General features: G+C 36.0%; 1 protein-coding gene across 1 annotated transcript; it reads left to right on the plus strand.

Annotated features, from left to right (window-relative positions):
- EIF3E (eukaryotic translation initiation factor 3 subunit E) lies at positions 1–25,191 on the plus strand. Its single transcript, XM_074898534.1, has 13 exons — positions 1–105; positions 1,941–2,055; positions 5,111–5,228; positions 9,179–9,221; positions 9,678–9,782; positions 11,694–11,819; positions 13,298–13,422; positions 14,533–14,659; positions 16,764–16,865; positions 17,865–17,974; positions 23,429–23,531; positions 23,782–23,916; positions 25,027–25,191. Exons 1-13 carry the CDS (start codon positions 16–18, stop codon positions 25,063–25,065), a joined length of 1,338 nt encoding a protein of 445 aa, XP_074754635.1. The 5' UTR covers positions 1–15; the 3' UTR covers positions 25,066–25,191.
- Positions 25,192–26,037: the final 846 nt, after the last annotated feature.

Below are 26,037 nucleotides of genomic sequence, written 5' to 3' on the forward strand. Positions count from 1 at the left end.
TTTTCCGTCGCCAAGATGGCGGAGTACGACCTGACCACCAAGATCGCGCACTTCTTGGACCGGCACTTGGTCTTCCCGCTGCTGGAGTTCCTCTCCGTCAAGGAGGTACGTGGCTACCCCAGAGGCGGGAGAGCCCGCCATGTAGCTGGGGGAGCGGCAGACGCTGCCATCACTGCTGGTGCCTCTCGTGGGCCTGGCCGCGCCGTGTCTCTCGCCGTCTCCTTCCTCAGGCGCTGCGTGGCCCGGGCCCGGCCCGTGAGGCGGCTCGGAGCACATTTACTGAGGAAGGAGCTCGGAGCTGCTGTGGCGCGTGGGGAGAGGGCGAGGAAGATGCGTGTGGGTTTTCTCGTGCGGAGGGGCAGAGCGAGGCCGTGGGCCGAGAGGAGGCCTGGGGCAGCCGCTCCTCCCGCAGCGGTGCTGCCCGGGCGGCTCGCTTGCGAGGCAGAGGGAGCTCCTCCTTTCTCTTTCTCGGATTCGGTGTCTTTTTTTCCTTTTTCCCCTTATTCGGGGGAGGAAAAGCAGAAGCTCTCCCTAACAGCCGTGGTCCGTTTTCTGCTTATTTTCTGACGGCGTGGTACAGCCCTCGCTAGCCCTGCACCTCGTCTGCGGCCGTTGTCACTCGTGTTACCCCTCAGCCGTGGGTTTGCAAGGCGGTGGGTGGGGTTGTGTCGGTCTAGGTAGGGTTGTTAATCAACTTTTATTTTAAACCGTTGTCATCACCAATTTGTGTTTAAACCAAGTGTAAATTCTTATAATGCTGTTCTTTGGTCTTTTTATATAGATCTTTAACTATATTACTACAAAGAACCCAATAATGCCGGCGGTAGTTTAGATCTATGAGAGTTTAGTCTGAAGTATCTGAAGCACTCATCCATTTGAAATCGAAACAAAATGTGTAACATTACATAAGCTTTGAATTTAAAATAGGTATTATTTTAGACTTCAGAAATAAACCAATTAAGGATGCATACATTAAGACTAAACAGCTTTTATATTTAGTGTATGGACTTTGCTTCATGTCTGTCATCTTGGAGGCATTTTTACTAATTTGGCATTTGTAAATCGAATCAAGTTAATTAAACAGAGTTATTTTTGTAGTGTTAAATCTTGAACAACATGATGTTCAGAGCTGAATTAAACTTTTGCAGGTTCTGCATCCAAGATATCTGTAAATATGGTGTGGCGAATTGTAATACAGCCTTCATGAAAGTGTATTTTTGAGGTACACTGTAGTTTAGGCCCCCACCTACATCTTGAAGATCTAACAGCAGTTTATAACTCATGAGTAAATTATGGGGTAGGAATCTTAAAAACCAATCTGACAGGTTTAAAAGAACAACATTGAATTACACGAGCCAAACCAAATTTGCTCTTAATGCTGTACACGTAACAATGTATTTTAAATTAATCTGTGCTACAATTAAAGTATAAGTGTGATCTTGAGTATCACTTCTGACACCCACTTTAAAGTATTTGATTAATCTGCTCTGTTCATTCAGCATATTATTTTGTGGAAAGTATTCACTACTTTGAAAGAAAAATCTGACCAAAGTTTTATTATTTTCTTTTAAGTATATATAATTTTCAGAGATTATTTTTTTTATGTTGCATTTTTTCCCTGTGAATTGTTAATAGGAATTATTCCTGTTAAAGGAATAGTAATCTAAAATACTACTGTCTTCTAACTAGTGTTTGAAGTTCCTTCAGTCATAAATAGCAGGAAGTTGCTGGTATCTTGCCAAGACCTGAAAAGTAGAGAGGCTGTGTAGTAAGCATGCTAAATGACAAGAGTTGTGATATCTTGCAAAGCTGTGAGATTTGGTGTTTAAAACGATTTAACTGGACAAAAATCCATAAATAAACTGTTCCATAAAGGTAACTACATAATATGGATTGGAAATTATATAGTATTCAAAGAAATCTGTTAATTCCTGTTTCAGATTTACAATGAAAAAGAGCTACTCCAAGGAAAACTGGATCTCCTTAGTGATACCAACATGGTGGATTTTGCTATGGATGTGTACAAAAATCTTTATTCTGATGAAATTCCACATGGTAAGCTACTCATTTAGAAGTAAAGTTTGTTTTACAACTGATATATCTGTCTAAAAAACTAAATAGATAGTGGTAATTTTCTTGTTACACTCCAGAACTAGAACGCTTTAACTTTGGCCTTAAAGAAAGGATGTGCAATGCTGAAACAAACAGAATCCCCTAACACTGGGAAGTTTGGTCTTGTTGATCAATCAGGAATTTGGTCTTTGAGTAATAGCTGAAGTATTTCAATGATGATTTGGTCATTTCAAGCACTTTAGAGATACAACCTAATGGAGTTGCACTTGGTTTTCATCTGTCAAATTAAACACTATTGCACAACGATTTGGGGTCACTAAACTTTTTCTTTAAAACATCCAATATATTAAGGCTAGATTTCCATTGTAAGTAATTCCATTAATATGTTTGTCCATGGCTGATTTTTAGACTTTGTGGAGATACAGATGTTTTTGAAGATGCATGTTTTCCTTGCTTCTGTCAACATGCAAATTGCTGTTTCTCTAGAAGAAAATCAATGATAATTAATATAATAGTGACTATGAAATTTAATATCTTACTGTATTCTCCATTATTTTGGAAACTTTACTACTAAAATTTCTGTTTTCCTGAGGAGTGTTTGGGGAGGTGGAGAAGATCAGAATATCTTGCTTTCTCTCCAATTTCTGTCCTTCATGGGTGGTTTGGGTTTGTGGTGTTGTTTTTGTTTTTTTTTTTTTCTTTTTCCTATTGTTTCTCTTTTCTGGGTTGTTTTTTTTTTTTGTTTGTTAGCTTGTGGGGGTGTCTTTCCTTCCTGACCCTAGTCTTTGGATATACGCTTTCTTCCTATTTCTCCATCTCTTTTAATTTTGTGGAATTCTTTACCTTTTTCTAAACTGGTGGGACTACAGTCTGTCTTGCCTGCAGTTTAGGAGGAAGAGGCTCAGTTGCTTTTGTATAGTCAGGTGCAAGTTCTTCTGCCTCTGGTTCATGCTGTTTAAATGGCGGAGTTGCCAGTTAGCCTTTTTGAAAATACATGATGTGAACTGATAGACTTACGGACATTGGATTCAATGTTTTGACCAAATCTTTGATATGCTATCATTAGATGTTGTTGTTCATGAGTGTATATGCAGTGGTGCATGGGACTGATAATAAACAGTGAGAACCAGAGGTTTTCACTGCTGTAATCTAAGAAACAGTCATAATGATGGCTTCAGTTTTAGGTTACTTATCAGTTCTACTGATTAAAAAAAGTCAGACTATCTCAGGGCTGTAAAAATCTCAAAGCTGAATAGCTTTTCCTTTTTCTTTTCTTGCTCCAGCCTTTCTAAACCAGCTTGAAGAAGAATATTACTGTATAAGTAGTAAAATGCTAAAGTAGTAAAGAGCACAAGAAGTGTCAATCCTAGCACACTTTCACAAAGTAACTAGTTTAATGTTTTTAATATTCTGATTACAGCCACTTAATCAGATTGCTAAGCGTATTATTTCATAAGGTCATAGCTGCAAGGAAGTCAAATGAATTTGGTCACTGGAAAGCTCTGCCTTTGTGTAGTCCAACAGTTTCCACACTTAAAATGTTTTTCTTATACTTTTTTCAAACATCTGGAGTTTTTTGCATCTTTTGGCAGGATTTTTTTTATATGATGACCTGCTGTTGCTTGATCTGTGGCTTTTATTGAACAGTATAAAATGAACTTAAGCAGAGGTGATACTTTCATGCAGAGTCAGTTTTTCAGGGTGCTTGCTTGTACAGCTTTCTATGAAAAGATCTTAACTTGGAGATATTTCTGGTATGTGTCATCTCCATGCATCAACACTTACCAGAATCTATGTATAGACAGTTTACTTTTATTTGTGGAATTGCTAGTTTCATGAGAATTTTACAGTTTGTTTTTTTTTTTTTGTGAAGACCTCACTGTTTTAAGTATTCAAACTAAGTTAACTTACACTAGTCTACTTGGAAAGTCTCTGTATAATTTACAGTTGCTTTTGTCTTATCTTTCATGAGATCAACTTAAAATTACACAGCCAGGGGATGTCACAGGAAAACATTTTCTTAGTAAGTCAGCTGAATGTTTTTTACATCTGTTTCCCCTTCCTCTTTTATAATCTCAAGCTTCATCGGAAGTTGGAGATAATTTCTCTTTATTGGAACACTTCCTATCAGGCAAGTCATTCTTAATTTAGGCTCAGTAACCATTATGGTGTTATCCACTTTGGTTCTCCTTTACAAATATATATGTAGTCAAATCACAAAAGAAATGTCCAGTAGGTTCACTGTGGCATTGAGTCTGCTGGTGTGTGGCTCACTTTCATGGCTTCCTTCATACTGTTCTCCTGGGATTTGATCTTGGTGGTTCTTATCCTGTATGTTTCTGGCTTGTATAGACAGTCTCAGGGTGCTACTGTTTTTTCTTCAGGGTTTTTTTTTTAAGTATATAGGCTTTTCTGAATTTTATTTAAGTGTTCATTTTATTGCACTGGTAGCACTTGGTGAGGAGGTTTGGGTCTTTGTAAAATACTCACTCTAAAGCTGTTAGTTCTATTTCCTAACTATTTGTTATTAAAGGCTTAATGTTCTAATTAAACATGCATAGTGTTTCAAATCATAATTTTGCATGTGGAGCTGCTTTAAATTTTTCCTGTCAATTTTCAGTTAAGTTTTCTAAAAATGTGCTTTCAGAACCTGGTCAGTTGGAGGAAGGTTAACGTTATTGGCATCATAGCACTGTTTACTTGGTTTCTAAGTTTACTTGGAATAAGAGAACTTACTTAAAAGGTTTTTCCCCTTAGTGGAAGCCTGAAGATACCTTCTCTAATAGACTGCTCCAGCTATACCTGCTCTTTAGTGGCTTGATTAGAACTCCACCCAGAAGAAAAGGAACCAAATGTTAGAAGGTTTTTGCTAAACTAATGAATTGTTAGGTATCTCTGTTTTTGTGACTTGACTGAGAGGACAAGTGAGGTAGGAATTGGGATGACGTTCAACTGCTGTCAGCACCATGCAATTACAGGTTGGTTTCTGTAAAAAAATTAAGGTGTTACATTAAAATCTTTTTTTGTCTGTGTTTAGCTTTGCGTGAGAAGAGAACAACTGTTGTTGCACAGCTGAAGCAGCTTCAAGCTGAAACTGAACCTATTGTCAAGATGTTTGAGGATCCAGAGACTACAAGGCAAATGCAGTCCACTAGGTAACTTCTGACAATTTCTCAGAACAGCTTGCTGATACTTCTTAGTCATTGATGGTAGGAAGTCTCTCTGTGTAGCACCTGCAAAGACATCTTTATTTCTAGCCAGTATTTAAGTAGTGCTTGTTGTCAGGTAATTGATATTGCTGGACACAGTTTACTTTTTTTTTTTTCAGTGCTTTGATCTGCTGTGCATAAGGTTCCTAACGTTCATGAATCAGCTCAGGACAGGTGACAGCCATCATTCGGTGCAGTCAAATCACAGCCAAGATTGTTTTGGGGGAGGTTGGGGAGCTGCTTTTATTTGTTTTTTTTGGGGGGAAATGTGGGCTGAAACAATTCAGATTCTCTTTTCTAGGAGACAGATCTGCTTTCTCTCCCTTTTATACCTTCCACTGAGGATTATGGAGTGCTGTCTTCCATATTCAGAGATAAAGCATCCTTTCAGCCTCATAACACATATTTTTCAGGACTCTGTCCTTCCCTTCCCTCACCCCCTTACGTGGCCATCTTGTTGATGTAAGATAGTGGTCATAATAATCTTTTTTTATCCACTTTCTTTCACTTTGGTGGGAGTAATTAAAGTAGAATGAGTTTGTCTGCACACTGTATCTAAGGGCTGTGAGAGTTCTTGTGGTTAAACCTGAATTGGGCCCTGTAGGAAAGGGTTCAACTGTAGTCATTGAGGAAGTAATGCACATGGAGCTGCTTTAAATTCTTCCTGTCAATTTTCAGTTAAGTATTCTTGTGCTTTCAGAAGCTGGTCAGTTAGAGGAAGATTAATCTTTTTTAATTTTAAACTATGCAACTTCAACAGAGGGTTGGCTAGGTATTTGTTTATGTTAAGCTACTGCTTGTTGCCTTTACATAGAGAGCATTGTTATTGCTGTTGTAAATGTGTCTAACCAACTCTGGAAAATTAATTACAACCCTTCTTCAGCCTTACCTGCTCTAAGATTTCAAATAGCATACCACATCGGATAGAGCACCTGTGGCTTGACTTGAATTTGAAGGTGAAGCCTGTACTTGAGTTTATTGTTGGCAAGCTTTATGCATCTGCTGGTATGGAAGACACTTAACATTGCTTCTGGAATTATCTTAGAAAAACACTGAACGTACAAACCATTTTTCTACTCAGCAGAAATCTTCTTGATGAGGTGTACCTTTGTTTGGGAACAACCCCCCTGAATGGGTCCTTGAAGGGGAAGGAATTTCATTAGAATTTACTCCTTGTTTTGAGTGCAGATTATCATCCTTTCTCCCTTTCCTCTCTTTGCCTAACTTGTTGAGAAATCTCATTGACCCATTTGGCCTGTGCTTCCTCCACTCTGCACATGGTTTTCAGAATTTCTTATAGTCTAATTTAGAATTTGGTCAGTGCAGAAATGTCAGGGTGCACTGCATTGGGTCTCAATGTGCACATGAAACAAGATGTCAGTAGAAATCATGAAAATTGTTAGCTTTCCAGCACTTCAGAAAAAGCTTCTGTTTTCTGTTCTGATACCACCAGAATATACTTAAGTTTCTGCTACAGAAAGCATGGTAGGATAAGTAAGCCACCTTTTATATTTGATTTCAGCATGGGTATTTACATTTACTTATGTCTTGGGTGGTTCTGCAAAGCCAGTAGCTGCTTGACAGTTTTTGGAAGTATAGCTTTGAAAGGGAAAGGCTCAATCGCTGTTAGTTAACTGCCTTGATGTTATTAACTGGGATTATCTTAACTTTAAAGAGACTTCCTGATACTAGCGCAACTCTATTCAAATGTAATTGAACTTCTGATCCATATATAGAGATCTAGTTCAATTCTTCCTTTGCCTTTAGCCAGTTGTTATAACAATATTTGGCCTAGAAAAAAATTAACCTAGATGCAGTTCTAAGTGCTACCATTCCTTGGGAAGTGTGTTCTGGTACTTGACCTTTGATCCACTGAAGTTGGTCAGTAGTATTTATTCTAAATTGGAAGCACCCTGTTTGGAAGCAAGAGATAAAAATCAAAAAATGCATGGAATTTAACTTGCCTAATGCTGTAAAATATTAGCCATACTACTCATATGCAGCAAGTTTTGTTTCAGAACTGATACATTGTTTTTTTTGTTAAAATGTTTGAAAACTCTGCAGCTCAGAAATACTGATTTTTGATAATTGGCTTGACAGAAGTTCTAATCCAGACTGTTGGGGTTATGCAGTAATAGGGAGAAAGAATTAGGCTGAAAAGTGTTGATCTGTCTAGACCTGAGTAGGATGCTTTAGACAGTAGAAAGCAAGTTTTAATTCTTTGACTGTTGTGAATTTCTGCTGGTGATTTGGAATCTGGATCAAATTTAGAGCTGCATATTAATATTCAGGGATTTAGATCACAGGTTTTGATCCCTGGCAGCGCTGTTTGGAACATCAAAGTCTGGGAAGTGGTAGAAGATGTATAAAGGAGACTTTGCAAGTGGAAGTTCTTTCAAGAATAAGCCAAAACACTTCACTTCCTTTTTTTCACTTGCTTTTTCTTCTAAGCAGCTGTTGGAGGACATTGACTTTAAAATTTTAGAGGATTAGTCAGTATTCCTCATCCTTGAAGTATGTTGCACTGGAAGAAACGCATGACATTATTTTGCTGCTTTCACAAGTATTACTGGGTATTGTCATTCTTGGCTACCTTGGCAGTGTGCCATTTCCCTGTAGAATTTTATACTCTTAAGTTCTAATTAAACTCACAGTCAGTTAACTTCAGAGTAAATGAGGAAATTTTCTCCTGCATACACTGCTGTATCTTTGTCCCAAGAGGAGTGTATAGCTTGGTGCTGTCCTCTTCAGTTAAATCATGAGTACATGTTTTGTCAAGCATAATAGTTCCATGAATTGTCCAGGTCATCTTTGCCACATGATTGTTTAAGTGTGACTGCACAGAAGAGATGAAGTGGAGGGTAACTACAGGTGGTGAAGCAGGCGCAAGGGGAGTGGGGGGCTAGAGAATAGAAAAATATCATTAATTCTTTCAGTATCGTAGAAAGACAGTCCATACAGTTGAAGTGCCAAATTGAAAATACTTCCTATTTATGAATATGAACTATCTATAAATTCAACTATGGTTCTTGATGCCAGATGATTACAGAGGAGTTTGAATGGAATTCTTATTGCATTGAAAAGCTGGTGTGCTAAGATTTCACTCTTAAGAGCTGATCAAAATCCATTGTAGACACTGGATACAAAATTATACACTAAGTTAACTATTGCTTAAAAATACCACAGGTATCAGAAGTCCTGCAGTCATTAATATGAGACTTACTGGTGGTAGATAATGTCATGCTTCCCTACTAGAGGTTTGAACTTTCCTTGGATCTAGATAATATTTCTTGTCCTTTTATTATCCATGTTGGGGAAAAATAAAACTCTCCAAAACTTCAGAAATTTGATCATGTGTAAATTAGATGTTTAGAACTTAACTAAATATAGTTACTGTTTATACTTGTGCCCTCTGCAGTCATTTACTGTGGTAGAGGTATTCTTGCTATCCATTGTGTCCCAGTGCTAACAGTGGGATAAGTTTCATTTCAATTTCTTTTTTACTTTAGTTTTGGCATATTTTTTTCCAGTTGTGTTAAATTCAAACTGCTTGGCTAGTAATGTGGCGGGAAGAGCTCAAGTCAGAATTTGGCTTTCATACTGAAAGCTACGGATGCCATCAAATTTTTAAAAACTTCCCACCCTTTCTTAACTCAAGTTATTGTTGCAGGTGGTATTACTTATTTAAAATTACATTAATTTTAAGATTTCTTCACAGCACTTTAGGAATAGTTGACTTGTTTCTGCAGTGGCTTTTCCACAAGTGGCGTAGTATCATCTTAAATTTATACTCTATTCAGGTATTTTAACAGCTGAAGGTTGTGTTGTACAGAGTGTTGCATGGTGACCATCAGGTTTTTCTGCAAAGACATCAGTTTTAATGTTTTTTATTATAGGGACGGTCGGATGCTGTTTGACTACTTAGCTGAGAAACATGGTGTAAGTGTTTTAATTCTTATATCTGTTTGAATTCAGTTCTGAATATCTTCATCCAACCTTCCCCACAGCCAACAGCTCTGAGCAATTACAGATCAGCATTTTGGCCTGTCTCATGCCAAAGTAACTAATAGGCGGAATTCCTAATGCTAATGTATTTTATTTGAATGCCTTTAAACTTTTAGTCTTTTTACAAAAATAAAGCTGGAGCTCAGTGTTAGCGTCATCCTGGTAACTAAGATGTGATTTACTTTATAATACAGAATTTCACCTCTTTCTCCAGTATTGGTATAATCTTTAATTCAGTGGTGTGGATTAAGAGTATAATAGTTTTCCACTGTTTTATCTGTGTACAATGTCTTTCAAAGAACCTGAAGATTTCAAAAGTTACTTTACTATTAAAATTGGCTTGTAACAGCTTTTTTCCTAGTGAAAAGCTTTTTTTGTATTCATTTTCAGTTTAGGCAAGAGTACCTAGATACACTCTACAGGTATGCAAAATTCCAGTATGAATGTGGTAATTACTCAGGAGCTGCAGAGTATCTCTACTTCTTTAGAGTTCTGGTAAGTTTTGGGTGTTGTTTGGTTTCGGGTTTTGTTTTGTGGTTTGTTTGATGTTTTTGTTCTCCAATGAAATACTTAGACTGGTAAGTTTTCTGTATTCTTAAAATATAATAGTTTTGAGCTTTCTTGAAACAATTAGTATGCACCGAAGAGAAGTTGAAAAATAATTGTTTATAATCATCACTGTTTTCCGGCAATTCTGATACTGTCCTGCTGAATTCAGAACTGTCCTTTTAATTTGTATGTCTCATGGTAACATTTAATTACAGAATGTTGCTTCCTTCCTCACTTTAAATGTATCCTGGAAAAAGTATTTAAAAAAACAAACCCTACTTCTTTTTGTGTGTGGATGTTACCAACAGTAGTGAAAAGCTTGCAGGTGGATTGAACATAATTGGTGGTAATGGTGAATTGCCAGCTTCTCATGTGAACTCTCATCTGTCTTCTCTCGAATTTTGTGATGGTTTTAAGAGTATAAGTCATCTGCCTAGAAAATGTAAACAGCTTAAATGAGAATTGTAGAACCAGATCCATTGTCTCTGAAGCAGCTCTTCTCATGTTGTAATTCTTATAATTTGTTAATGGTGGAAGTGAATTTTGAGAATGAAGATTTAGTGTCTTCTAAGAATCTCAACACAGTAAATTTATTGTTGGTAGTCACTGAATATGCCATTTTACTAACAAATGGGAATTTAAGGTAACTGCTTGGAAATCCAGATACTGTAGCTAGAACAGCAGCAGTATCTAAAGGCAGTTACTGTGAATAGCTAACTAATGTGATTTGGAAACAGCACAGTGTGTGTGAACTTCCTCAACTAAAAGTATCTGCTGAATTGGTACCTGGATTGTCTAGAAGATAATGACTTACGAACTGTCCCTATCTCATGGATATGTGGAGTGATTGCTGAAACTATGTAATGGTTTGCATATTGAGGTTGGTTTGTTGCAAAGTTGGGAAATATATCTTTAATCAGAATAGGGTTTAAAGTAGGAATAAGGTGAATTCTTAGTCTAAATATTGATGATGAAGCTGAGTTCTGCTGTATGAAGGTACATGCCGTGTGCTGAGGGGAAATGAAAGTTACTTATGTAGACTTGTGAGCAGCTATTCTTAATTCTTCATGCTTTAATTCTGGGTTTAGTGTTATGTTCTTACATGTCAAATAGCTAATTTCAGAAAGTACTGTTTTTATGCTGGTAGCAGCTTGGTATAAGGCTTTTGTTACTAATTCTGATGGGAGAAGATTTGTTTATAGTTCTGTGTGATGAAACATAACCTATGAAAGAACTATTGTAACTGATCTGAGAAGAGAATTTGACACTGTGAATGACCTAGTGTAATTCATTCCTGTATAAAACTAACACAGCTTGACCTTAGGACTACCCTTCTAGGAAACAGATTCACTACTGCAAAGTTGCAGTTTTACTGGATGTTTCTGTAAGAAGTATGCTTTTTGGCACAGCATTAGCAGAAAGAACCTTGAGTACTAACTTTTTTAAGGTGATTACCTACTGTCATGAATTCTTTAGGAACCTGCTTTGTAATAACTTTGTTCTAGCAGTTCAGAAGCATTTTTATATGGTGTAAAAAATTTACATGAATTTGGAACTAGTGTATCATGTGGTGTTCAGCCATTTCATTTTTTCTTTTTTTCTTTAACTTAAGCTGCAGTAGTGTGGAGCTTTGTCTTACTTTGATGGGATTTTCTAGTTTCTTCAGAAGCATTACTGCTGTTTCTTCTTTTGTACCTAAATTGCTTTTTTAAAAGTACTCCATTTGGAAAGATAGGAACATGCAAATTTGATATCTTGTAAATTAAAAATACTTCCAGAAATTTTTTTTTCCTCGCAATTTGAAGTAAATAATAATTTAAAAAAAATAAGAGACTTTCTTGCCATTGTTGAAAATAGGTTCCAGCAACAGACAGAAATGCTTTGAGTTCTCTGTGGGGAAAACTGGCATCTGAAATTCTGATGCAGAATTGGGATGCAGCAATGGAAGATCTCACAAGACTGAAGGAGACAATAGATAATAATGTAAGTAATATCTTGGTTGTGTTGGTAAGGTGAGAGGTTATAGGTGTTGATATTCAAGTTTTATTACAGAACACTTAAGGTCTTGTTTAGGAGTAGTTTACCACTTCTTCACTAGATACTTTTTTTATAACTGGGAGAGTCAAAGTGTGCTTGTAAAGAAATAGTGAGGGTCCTTTTTTTCAAATTACTTGATTACCTCTTATCACATTTGAAAATACAGCTGACAACTTTTAAGATATTTCCAGTAAGCAGAAAACCGAACTAGTCTCAAGTATGAGTTTGAGGGCAAGGTGTCATTGTGGGAAATTGCTGCTTAAATTTCAGATAGTTGTGCTATTCATTTTCTATAAAGAATTAAATATATCTAACTAAACTATACTCTTGCATGAAGATAGCACTTTGGACAAAAAATGCAAGACATCTTGTTTCTGGAAATAGTTTTCAGCCAATTCATCTTTCTCATCAATTCCTGAGTTCAGATGAGCACCAAGAACATGAAGGGAAAGAGTGGGGTTGCAGTACTCATTCAGAGCAGCTGAAGTGATTAAAGACCTCTCAGTCGTCTTCTCTACTTATGGGTCTTCAGTGGCCATATCTGAAATGTGAGAGTCTTACTCTCCTAAACCAGAATCTTGAAAAGGTGTTTTATTTTGGTGGGCTGTACACTCGCTGCCCAGAATCATTCTTTCTCAGTGTGGTAGATAACTAATGTTAATACATTTTCTTCTCTATTTTTCTCATCTTTATGAACCTATATGGTTATAATAGACTATTAAATTTGACATTCATTAGACCCCAAGATTTTTTTAGGATAGAGTCATAGTAGTTAGTTGTCATGCTCTTTAGAGTGATTATTACTTGCTGTGTCAGTTCATTCTCAACATGTTGCTTTGCAATCTTATTTGAAGTGCTGCTGAAATTTGGAACTAATACTTAGAGCTGAATTCATATTTGTGCGTTATCAGCTGGTTTAAATGAAGATAGTTACATTCTTATTTCTTGGCTGAAAATGATTATGGTGTTTCATCATTGTCTGAGACTGGCAAAAAAGCTTTTGTGAGGCTTTAGAGAGGAAGAAAAACTGAAAAGCTAGAGAAGCCAAATAGTTCCTCAGATCATATCTGAAGAGGGGAATACATGAAACAAAATTCAAGATTAAAAGGGAAGTAATAACCTGTCTTAATATGGTAGTCTTTGGGAAACTAAAATCCATGCTCTTGCCATAACAATACAAATTTTGGCAAACAAGTTGGAATATAATACTGGGAAATTTTTCTTGGTTGTTACTTTCAGCAGATTTATCTTTAACAGATGGCAGGTTAAAAAGCTGGAGGTCAAACTCAGCCTGAGAGTGATAACAGCTAAAAAGAGCCGGTAGGAAATCACAAATTTTTGAAGACTTGGTGGCTTCCATACATTAGTATTCAAGCAAACTTTGTGTTTTATTTCACTTATATCAATGTTATGTTTTCTTGTAGTCTGTCAGCTCTCCACTGCAGTCTCTTCAGCAAAGAACATGGCTCATCCACTGGTCCTTGTTTGTGTTCTTTAATCATCCTAAAGGAAGAGACAATATTATTGACCTTTTCCTCTATCAACCGCAGTAAGTTGTTTTGTGTTATGCTGGGGTCTTTAAATCAAAATGGAGGCAGATGTTGAATATGCAAGCTTGTCAGACATTTTTTCAACCCATAGCCTGAGGCTGTTTCGGAAGCTCTAATGTTATTAACACTTGAAACTTTTTTTCTCCCCAAGTCCTTTTTTTTCTGTATAATCTGCTTTTCTTTGTGGGTATACTACTTTGAATGGGAAGTGAGTTCTGAAGTAGGAAGAACTGCGTCTTTTTTTTTTTTTTTCCTTAGTGCTTGGGGGTGGACAGAATAACTGATTTTGCTAGATTGCCAACTGCTACCACATCTTTTAGAGCTGGAGGGGGAAGTTATTGTTCTATTTTGATTTTACAAAACCTGTTGAAGAAGGGTTCTTAAGAAAAATCTGAGAATAAAAATGAAAATTGAAACACTGTAGCCACTTGAGAGGGCTGACTTCTTATTGATCTAGGCGTCTAGAACAGCTTAACACTTGAGCAAAACTTGTAAATAATTTCTCTCCTTTGAGTACCTGGTTGGAGGTAATCTATTAGAATAGGAGAATAGTACGAAAGAAAACCAGTTGAATTTCTTGTATGATCATCCCAGTAGACTGGTAATTTGTAATGGGCTTTTTGCCTCCTTTTTTGTTTTAGTGTATGTGTTGGTTTGTTCTTTTTTAATTTGTACTTCTCACTTGTAAATATGGGCTAGTTTATTGGAGAGTTGAAGAGGAAAATTGCAGGCTCAGATGACAATACGAAATAGGACTTCTTGTGGTTCTGTGTGCCTGTGCAAACCCCTCTTGTGAAATCAGTGTAGCTGACAGATGAGGCCAGTGTTAACATCAGTTTAGCATATGGACTGTTCTCTTGCAGTGCTATCCCCTTTTCTTCTATTCCTAGCACACTGCTGCCTTCCCCTTGCTTCCCTCCCTCTTTTCCCTGTCTGAAAAAGGTGATCACAAGGTTAACAAAAATAAGTCATTCTTCTACATTTGAATAAATGGTCAGTCATAAGCCCTGGTATTGTATTGCATAAAAGGTGCATAAGCTGTTTACCATGAATACTGGTTTGATACAAAATTGCATTATCTGAGCTTTATCTCTATTTTTTCTTTCTAGATATCTCAATGCAATTCAGACAATGTGTCCACATATCCTCAGATACCTGACTACTGCAGTCATAACAAACAAGGATGTTCGAAAACGTAGACAAGTGCTGAAAGATCTAGTCAAAGTTATTCAGCAGGTAAGGACTGAAATATTGGACTTTTTCTGTCATTTTTTTACTAAGACTCCATAATACCTTTCTTCTAATAATGACATAAATATGTCTGGTTTAGGACTTCTACTTATGGATTTTGGTGCTCGCTTTCTCTCACTGAATTAATTTTCCCCTGTGAAGCAAAATGCATGTCAGCCAGTGGTAGGACAGAATAATTTTTTTTCCTCCTTTCATGTCAACAAGCAATGAATAAAATAGAATGTGCACTTAATTTTGCTTTTCTTTCTGTATGGTTAAATGGAGAAAATTCAGCAAGACATGTGAAATGCCTTTCTATCTGATTCTTCTTTTTCAGCTATCCCTACAAGGAATTGTTATATGAATAAGGGATCTTGTTTGCATTTCATAACCACTGAACTGTGTGCATTGGTTTGTGTTCGTGTGCAGTTTCTCGAAAATGTTTCTGTTGGCACAGTTACATGGGGATGTAGACATGGACATGAGCAGTAAAAGAATCGTGCTTGATAGCAAACAAGGGGGTTATGGCAAAGATTTTTATCTGAAGTTGGCATGCAACTTGCTTACAAGCCATCATTCTTCGAACACTTTTGATGATGATATAACATAACATATGATACATGATAACATATGATATATGATGATATAATATAACATATATTCTGAATAATGAACTACGGTATATAGAGACAGTGCAGTTACTACAGGCTAGCAGTTGATCGGATCCCCTTCAAGCATTTATATAACTACCTATGCAAAGTACAGTCAATGCAAAAATAAAAATCTAAGCATATCTTAATTTGTATTAAAGCATTAGTGTTCACAAGTAGCACAAGAAGCTATAAACCAATTGAAATGTTGAGATTCATCTTTTATCTTAAACTAAAAACTGATTTTATTGTTGACCTTTTCATATAATACGAACTTCTAATATTTGAAGTAAAGTAACATTTTACAATTTTTTTTGCTTTCATTTTATCCTGTACAATTGGCATGAATAAAAAAGGATCACTAGGATGTTCCTTTTGAAAATGCCAGCTCTGGTTTTGGCTTTGAAATATCTGGTAAGAGATTTATTAAATCATAAAATGGCAGAGGTTTTACAGATTTGAAAGCAGTTCAGACAGGATAACTAACAACTTGTCTACATAGGAAAAACAAAGCCTTGAATGAAGTGATCTGTCTAATGTCATATGGTAGGCCAATTGCTCTACTAGTAATTAGAGATTGCTAATACTTCTAAAACCTTTGCAAATATTGAACTGATAGGTAAGCAGTTTGCTGTTCATATCTATTTTAAAAGGTGATCAATCCAAGACTGTTTTACATAGTGGATGTTAATTATGTGGTTAACAAATACTATTTTGATGTATAAAAACTCTTTAACTATAAAGCTGAATTTTAAACCTAAATAGTGAGACTGTAAATACTTTTTTTGTAGAATAAAAACCAGCTTTGATCAGAAAAAAAATCACAGTAATTCCCTTAATTTATTGATCTTCTTGTATGCTAAAGCAGATATTGACAGATAGTGGGGTAAGCTGTTTTTAAGTGTTAGAGACATTGGAGGATGTTAAATTATGTCTTAATTTACACAGATTTATATAGATCTAGTGTTGTTTGTGTCTTATAGTTAATGTTGAGTAATTCCTGTAATGCCACAATAAACTCAAGCATTTTGTGTAGAGAAAGTAGAGTTACTTGTTAGTGATGTTGTTAGTGTAAATCATAAGGTCATTCGGTTTGAAGCATGAAGGATTTGGTGTTGGACTAGTCTTTGAAATCTGAGTTTAGGAAGAATATCTGTTCTTCCATATTTTAAGAGATTTGGAGGTTTGATACAGAACCAGCTCTAATCTCTGACTTGTTTTTTAATGCAAAGATTGCACCATTAAATCCTGAAGATGAAACTGCGCTTCTGGTTGTTTATCCATATTATGGGAGGGGAAGCACACTTATTGGACTTTATAAGAGGAATCGTGACATTTAACTTTATTTAAGATGATATATGGACTTAGTTCCCATATTAAATTTTGTTTGGAGAAGATAAGGAAGACTGGAGTGATATTGTGGCCTCAATTTCTAATACTGTTCCTAATTTTTTTGACAGGAGTCATACACATACAGGGACCCTATCACAGAGTTTGTGGAATGCTTGTATGTTAATTTTGATTTTGATGGTGCACAGAAGAAGCTGAGGGAGTGTGAAACAGTAAGGTTTATAACTTTTGTAAGACTTATCTTCCTTAAGTAAAGATCTCAAATTCACAATGGCCAGCTAACTTGTTTGAAGTGGTGTTTGATTCCATTGCCAGTGTTTTCTGATGAGACTTAATCCACAGGTGTGTGTTTGTGTGCATGGTCTTGGGGTTTTTTTGACAACTCATTTTGTAACACTTAAGACTTATGTGTAAAGATACAGCTTTAAAATTATATTTAAGCAGTTCTAGAACAAGAAGTGTATAGGTAATCATGTATTTGGCCAAGTTTCAGCTTTTCCATTAGTGTTTGAAAAATGCTTGAAGAAAAGCTTGAAGAAATTTGCCTTCTGTTGCGAAAGATACTGCATCCTGGAATCTAATGGTGAAAAGTAATGTAAAATTACATTAGGATAGTTAAATACATATTCCTGGAAGAATCTTAGTTATCTACTATGAACAGTTAAAGATACCTCACACTTGAGTTGACTAGTGTAAAAGTATTTCTACTAGCTGAACATTAGTACCTATTCTTACAGCCTCTGGTTTGGCTTTTCTGTTGTTAGTATTCGTCACTTAATTGGGTAAATCAGAAGGTTTATAATAATCTTCACGGCACAGGGCTGTAATCTGAACTCTATAGGCATTCTTGCACTACTATGTAATCTGGTTTGCATGGTAAAGAGAGTGCTCATCAAATGGCAGAGAAGAATTCTACAATATGAGAGGGGGCATTAAATTTTACGTGTTGGAGGGAGAATTGTGATAGCAATAGACCTTGTTCTCTTCTCGAGTCAGATCTCTGTGATCATGTTAGCATGCAATTTTAGTTTAGCAAGCTGTAGAACAATGACAATTTCTGCCAAATCCGTAGGTTTTTCTCCACATCTTGGAACACACCGGGAACAGTTTTTAGATGGACTGTTGGCTGACCTTGTTTAATGGCAGTGTTTATCAGTAAATTACTACTTCCATGTTTGTTCTCAGTGTTCCTTTTCTCCTTACGCTTGCAGGTACTTGTAAACGACTTCTTCTTAGTGGCATGCCTTGAGGACTTCATTGAGAATGCACGTCTCTTTATATTTGAGACTTTTTGTCGTATCCATCAATGTATCAGCATTGGGTAAGTTAACTTCTTAATACACCAGTTCAGAAAAATCAGTCATGGATGACAGTTTGACACAGTGTAAATAAACATCAGTAGTAAAATACTCAGTTCATCAGATGGAATGAAAATCATTAACTAAAATTTAATTGGATAGTTGTTTTCCTGGTTTTATAGCTCTAATGTGGTAAATAATGTGATATACTTAAATTACAGCAATCATATTTTAAAGTTGAATTCTCGTGGTTAACTAAAGCAACCTCTCTCCACCACGCCCAGCCCCCAACCAAACAGTGCTTTTAAGCTAAAACTTTCTCATGGTGTCACTACTGGATTTAATGGGAGCTTTCACACCCAGTGTCACCTAATACAAATTGCAAATACAGCAGTTGTTTAAATTTATATTTGGTAGGTACGGATACCCATGTCTGTCTCGTAGGTATATTCTTTGAAAACTTAGAAAAAGAATTGTATTGCTTTTTTTCATTAATTAAATAGAGAACAATAGATTTCATTCCCTGTGGCACAAAGTGAGTGATCCGGCTGCAAGAAAATTGTGTTCTTATTAGCAAGAATGTCTGGTGTTTACTCAGATTAATTTTGTAAAAGCAGACTTTTCAAATGGATCAGCTCTGCCTCTATTGTAGCAACTAAGCAGGAAGATGTTATGCATGCTTGAGATCCCTTTCCACTTGGCCTTTGCCCCCATTCCCAATATTTCCACATCTCTTAAATTAAAAAGGAAAAAAAGTGAAGTGAATGCTATAAAAATCTCAATGGTAGAGAACAGTGGAGAGATCCTTGAGGCAGCAGAAACCAAAGCTGTTACATCGATCAGGTGCAGTGGAGTCTTGTTACCAGCTTGTATCCAGAGCAAGTGTGTGTGTCTGGTCCTCTGAGGAAGTGATTTAACAGTGCTTGATTTCAAAAGGAAAGGACTTGAGAGAAAATTGTCTTAGAGTTTTGCAAGCTTATTGAAAGGATTACTTTTTTCATAGGTAGGTGTAGTTGGAGACAAGGACAAAGACTCATTTCTTTTAACCTCTCTTCACTGTGTGACACATTAGTCTTCAGTGCATTTGGGAAATTATTTTTTTTATCCTTTGTATCAGCTTAAAATAGGCAGTGAGTTCAATGTAAAAAGCAAACAGTGAATCTGCAGTTTAATCAGCTGTGGTATATTGTGTTTTAAGCATAGTCATAGGAAACTGAAGGAGATACTGTGAACAAAACTTCCATATTTAGTCTCCTTATAAAAATGAACCTAATGTTTTATCTAAAATGACTTCAAGCAGAGTACTGCACGTTTAAGGATAAAGGGGTTTTGAATAAGCATTTGAATAAAAATGTAAATAAAGTTTTCTTAGGAATGAGTTTCTGGGGAACATAAAACCCCATAGTGTCTTGTAATTTTGCTTCAATTGATTTTTAGTACTGTGAATACTGCACGTATTCCAGCATAAGTTTTCAATGCAACTAGATGTTTAAGATTTTAAGTAAAGACTAGATGTCTTTCTAAGCAGCATGCTTCTCTGATCTGGGTCCAGTTAATGAGCAGAGAGTCTGAGGATGTGTCTTAGGTATGCTTCAAGCCTCTCAGTCAGAAGATACTGATAAACTGTGGGTAACGTACCAGTGATTCACTCCAGCAAAAATAGCAAGCTTTATTTAACAGATCAAGATCTATGGTAGGTGTCTGTCACTTATTTAGTGTTTATTACTTATTTTACAGTTCATATTTTTTGTGCCGTATGTGGTATTTCAACTTCAAGTATGAGAGAATTTATTATAGTTGACTCTTTTTATGTGTTAAGTGATACATAAATATAGGTAGCAGTGTCTTTATTTTATGAGCATTATGTTGTGTTCTGTGGCAAGTGATAAGCTTTGAGTCAGGACATATTTCAGATTGACATGGATATTCCTGCCATTTATCACTTCAGGTAACTGTGGAATTGTCAGTAATGAGATGCTTTTCAGTAGGTCATTGTGTTTTAAATTGTGGGCATAAGTCTTACGTTTCTGCGCAAGCTGTAACAATCATTAGATTTGGGCTTAAGTGGGGTGCATAAGTATTTCTTCGTGCATTTCAGACTGGCTTTTGAAGAAACGAACTGGTTGAATTGCTTTTAATTAAACATTTGACTGAGGTATAGTTCTCTAATTTCTTTGTCCACAAGTGATTTCCACTGCTATTCCTGGAGTTTAAAACTAGTTGGTTGTACCACACTGCTTGATAAGTACTGTTTAACTAATCAGAACTAATTTGAAAACAATTTGTGGGAAATCTGCTCTTCCTTATGTTAAATGGAAAATACATGGCTCATTTAATGGTTTCTTTTTTAACTACTTAACATCTGTCAGACAGCTGACATTTTTCCAAAGGATGTAATTGCTTTATCAGTTGCAACTTAAAATTTATACATCTCAATCTTACAGTTAGTTTATTGTTTGAAATATTATGTTTAGTAGGAAGTAATGGATTAAATTTAATCCAGAATGTGTTTTGGTTAGTTTGATATGTCTGTATTTAACTGAAGACTTGAATATGCTTCATTCTTCTCTGTGTTTTTCTTCTGTCTGCAGTACAGAAGAAAATAGTAGACTTGTTTACAAATTCTACACATTTTTATATATAAACTTGTTTTTTAAGCAAAGGAAAAATTAGCCTAGCGTGACCCATGTAAGTGAATTTCCTATATAACAGAGGTACAGAAATAATCTAAAGAACTTTTTTTTGAAACTACCCTTTGAAATCACCTGCAACTTGGAATGGTAGACAGTATTCCTTAAATATTAATAAAATTCTTTCATTATGGTTCACTCATTTTTATTGGATTGCAGTGGGGATCTTTATAAACAATGGTTAATCTAACTAACAACTTGCTTCCATTCCTTATTGTTAATGATGTTAACATGTGTTTATAAATTTGAATGTGTTACTATTACTTGAACTATTAAACATGTATGGGGGCTAAACTGTAGTTTGCATCTCTTGAGATTATTAGATACCTATTTAACAGTGCAATAGGAGAATAGTGTTGTTTGTTACATAATTGTGTTTGCTGTGGAAGGATGGAGAATGTTTTTTTGGCTGTGTATATTGCTTTACCAGGTAAATACCTCCTTCATGTTATACATCCAGACACTTTGGGTGGCACTGGCTGTTTTGGTGTAATCTGCAAGCAGACCCTAAAATGGAACCCAGTTGCCACAAATGCTGAACAAGGTCATCTTTTGCATTGAAGTCTGATAAAGTTTTAGGGTTTTTAAAATGCAGATATCTTTATTTCATTAGAAGATAGTTGTTACTTGACAACTTTTTTTACGTTTTAGATCCATGTAAATCACAAAGCTAGAAGTTGAGATAAAATAAGTTTTCATAGCCCTTTTTACCCTGTTACTTTCATGCTGAGATTTGTAAGTTATTCAAATGCATGTGCAGGAAAAAATACCTGGCTAGAGGTATGCTATTTCTGTCATGTACTTGCATATATGCTGTATATTTGTTTATAGAACATGTTTTAATTTTAAAAAGCCCACTTCTGAAGAAGTTGAGCTAGTAAAATTTAGACAGAATAGGAAAAAGTAGAATTATCTGGTAGGTGATACAAAGCACTTCATAGTTTCTGGCTTGGAATTACTCTCTAGAAGTCTGTGCCCTCTGCTCTGCCAAGTACACAAGGACTTTAGGTTAAGTAGAAAGGTGCTGTAGGTTGAAAGGGACTTCTGGGAGACATCTGGTTCAGTCTTGTGCATCCGATTAAAACTCTGAGCAGGACCCACTGCAGTGTTCCATTAGGCTATTTAAGGCCTTGTCTAGTTGATTCTTGACTACCTCCAAGGACAGAGGTTCCATGCTTTAATCCCAAAGGGAGGTAGTTTAATCCCCATTGTAGGGGCGGTAGCCATTCTTGTGGTCATCTGGAGAAGGAGTTACTTTATCTGAATCCTACTGATGCTTCTGAAAGAGAAATACGAAAACATGCAACACACATGCACCCCACCCCATCTTCTTTTAAGTTTGAAATTTCTTCAGTTTCAAGTGAGGTGCTTAGCATCACCGATTGAAAGGTAGTAAAGCATTTTGTAGCTTCTTCCTATTCAGATATCTTATACTCCTTATTGAAGTAGTATTCTGCCTAGATGACTGATAATTCCACAAAAATTTACATCCCTGGTATCTTCTCTTGTCTGCCTTAACTCTCTAAAATTGCTAATTCAACCACATATTAACAGTTCTAGTAGAAGGGTAGCAACTGTGGTTGGAATTTACTTCCCCTTGCTTTGCCAAACTCCAGATACTTTGTTGCCTATTTGTGTTGTTTCACTGCAGTGTGTTCTTGCAAGCGCAGTATTTTGAGTTACTTTGGGTTTTTTCTATTCACCTCACTTCATGTTTGTGACAGAAAATGGAATTTACTTTTATAGTTGGGAGAGGAGTGAGAGATCAAGAACATATCAAAGACTGTATAAAGGTGACTATATAGATAGCCTAGCTAGGTGGACAAGGTAAGTATTTGCTTCACATTGATAATCATCTAGAAGGAAATCACTCTTTCAAGTGCAGAAAAATATGTTTAAGCAAGATCCTGTAAAATGGTGGGAAATTGACCTCTTGTGCAACTCAGCATAGCCAGCGGGCCTTTTGGTCATGTCTGTAGCCCTTAATTCATGTTTGTTACCTTAGTCTGAAAGCCAATGGAAGAATGAGTGTTACAAATGTCCTGTATGAGCCAAATGCCAGCAGGCAGCTAAAGAAGTTGGCTGGAAAGCCACAGGAAACACCATCAGAAGGAATTATTCTTGGGCAAGAGTGCTTGTTTCATTAAGAATTTTCCTTTCTCTGTCCTTCCCCACCATCTCTCTTTGAAATTGCAACAAGTTTGAGCATAGTATATCTGTCACATCTTCTATACCAAACCCTGTCTCATGGCTCTTGTTTCTTAAACTTCAGGGTGAAGTTTACTGCTAAATGAGATGCTGAGAGACACTTTTATTGGACTAACTAGTCTAAACTTTGTGACTGCTGGCTGCATTTACATAAGAATAAAAGCAGTTCAGTTCTCTTTATAATGATGGATTGCTGTTTTATGTTGTGGTGAGATTTACTTAATTGACAGTTTTCCAAAGAATGTTCATGTAGGCAAGGTTTAATAGGAATATATAAAAAACTTACAGGTCAGGATTTAAGTGCAAGATGATGACTAAGTATACTTTCAGGATGTGAATTCCTTTTTCACTATGTCCCAGTGTAAAGCAGTGGGGGTGGGAGATGTGCAGGAGTGCATGTATGTAAGCTTTAAAGTCATTTCAGTCAAATGAAAGTATGCTTCCCAAGACATGTGGTATTTATTGAATACAAGCCTTGGGCTGTGCGACACTTCGTGTTGATTTAACTTGTATTCAGTCCTTAGTTATGTTTACTAGTGCTAGAGGTTTCACCTTTTGATTAAGTCTGTTATCTTTTAGTATGTTGGCAGATAAACTAAATATGACTCCGGAAGAAGCAGAAAGGTGGATTGTCAATCTAATTCGAAATGCACGATTAGATGCCAAACTGGATTCAAAGCTGGTAAGACTGTATAGATGGATCCAAGTGAACTTGCTGAATTTTTCATTAAATTTCTTTTAACTTACTCAGACTGCAAATTCTGATTTCTGCTTTTTTTTTATTTTCCCATAATGTGTAGTGGACTTCACTTACTCTTTTTTAGTCTTGTGTGTAAGATGATTTGTGAAAGCTCTGGAAACAGAGCATTAAATTAATGGCATATGCCTTCTGAGTGATTTGTTAAACTTGCTCTGTCTTTCCTGTGTTTTAGGGCCATGTAGTCATGGGCAACAATGCAGTCTCACCTTATCAACAAGTGATTGAAAAGACCAAAAGCTTGTCTTTTCGTAGTCAAATGTTGGCTATGAACATTGAAAAGAAATTGAATCAGAGTGGTAGATCTGAGGTTGGTATAAGTCATACTTTTTGGAATTCCTGCTATTTTTTTATATGAGATATATTTAATTCTTCTCCTGTTTCTTAGTTCATCACATATACCTACTTCAAGTTCTGGCACTACATAATAAATTTAAAAGGCTTATTTTCTTGTAGTGAGCATTAGACAGTGACTCTTGTTTTCTTCTCGCCTCTCATCACTGGGTGGGTTTTTTTGTTGTTGCATTACTAGGTAATGTTTCTGTCATCATTTGATTCTTATTCCCTTAAATGATCTCCATCACCTGAAAAGGGCTGGTTTTGAAGGGTAACAGTTATAAAAGTAGTTGTATTACTTTTTTCAAGTGGGTTGTACTTGAAAGTTATCTGTAGGTATATACATACATAGTATTGAGAGAAGAGTAACTGATGCTTGAAACTGGAACATGAAGGGGAGTGGTGAAAACCCCTAACTGTTAAACCCATTTTATTAAATACTAGAGAATATAATTAGGTTTAAGTAGAGCCAGTGAAAATAAGGAAGCTGTCAAGATCATCTGGTTTTATCTCTGTGCACTTTGCAATATGGGAAGCCTTGTGAGGGATAAGAACAGTGTAAAGTTGATGACTGAAGTCTACTAAGGACCTGGACAAATGTACTTAAAACAAAAAACAACAATGAAAACAAACAACCAAAAAAGCAAACCACATGTTAAAAGAACTTATAAAATATTAAAAGTTTTATAGGGCTTCCACGCTGCTGAAATATTGATGGAAGTTGGACAAGCAGTGGTGGATTAGTTTATTCCTTTAAAGGGAAGTCATGTGAAACTTAATGTGATACTATTTTCTTTAAAAAAAATATAGCTGCCGAATTACTTTTTTTTATCTTCTAGAACTTCTCCTTTTTGAAACTATTAGGCTGGGGAACTCAGGCTGTACAACTTAATTACAGCATGTATTTCTGCTATATCAACACTTGCTATAAACTTACACGGTATCCTTCACTAATTAACAATACTCCCACTTCTTAGCCATTTATCAGTATTAATTTCTTTTTAATAATTTCTCATAAATTTCAGTAACAAAGAGATAATATAGTAATCTATTTTGTACTGATCCTTATTTATTTATTCTTTAGGCACCTAACTGGGCTACTCAGGACTCTGGCTTCTACTGAAATACTTTTGCAGAGGGGCAAGAATCAGTTTTCATTTGATTAAAAAGTATATAAATATGTAACCTTTTTGAGAAAAGGTAATTGTGTTACATCCAACATCATTTGAATAAAATTGGCTAATTTTAATGGTGTATCTCTCTGATTTAAATAGATACTTCATTGTGTTGTATTTTTAGCATAATGGTGTTCTTGAAGCATGTTCGATTACAGTTTGCACAATTTAAAATGTCAATTTGGTTAGATTTGTTTGTTTCGAAGGATGCTGTTGCTCTCAGAGCTGTCTGAGTTTGGAAGCGCGGAATTACCATTATTTATTATCCATTGCAAGTGTCACAAAAAAAACTAATAGCAGATGGTACAAACAAATGGTTCCCCACTGAACATTTGGCCAAGCCAAAATCTTTTTGTTTTTGTCACAGAAGCAGCTTCGTAGATTGAAGGCATGGATAGCCTGTACCTTTTAGGAAACCTAACATAATCTACATGCAGTGTAATTTGTGTACACCTGTGTGTTCATGCTTCAGAATTTTTACTGTTTCAAATCACATTTTTAAGGTTTCCAAGACTGGGCAAGATTCTGGAGTAAGCTTTTAGTTTCAGGGGGGAAAAAGTCTTTCAAAAGGTGTGGCTAATGAGCTGGGTATGGTTTAAAGGTTTTGTTTTGAAATCTGAAGTTCTTAAGACTCATGATGCAAACATGAAGCACCAAAACCCTGTGGTGTTCAACTGTTGTAATTTGAAGGGGTTTTAGAAGTTTCTGGGTTTTTTCAGCCAGTGTTTCATACTTCCCTGGGTTTCCTTAGCACCTTTGCACTGCAGAATATGTCATAGCACCTCTAGGTCAGAAAATCCAGGATCCTTGTTAGGGTTCTGTGAAGTATAGTGACTGATCAGTGAGGTGAATGTTGGAAAGGAAGAGACACTATCTCTACATGCAATTTGGCATTTAAGGTTTGGGGGAAAATTTAATGA

The sequence above is a fragment of the Athene noctua genome, chromosome 2, assembly GCF_965140245.1.
Source record: "Athene noctua chromosome 2, bAthNoc1.hap1.1, whole genome shotgun sequence".
NCBI lineage: Eukaryota > Metazoa > Chordata > Aves > Strigiformes > Strigidae > Athene > Athene noctua.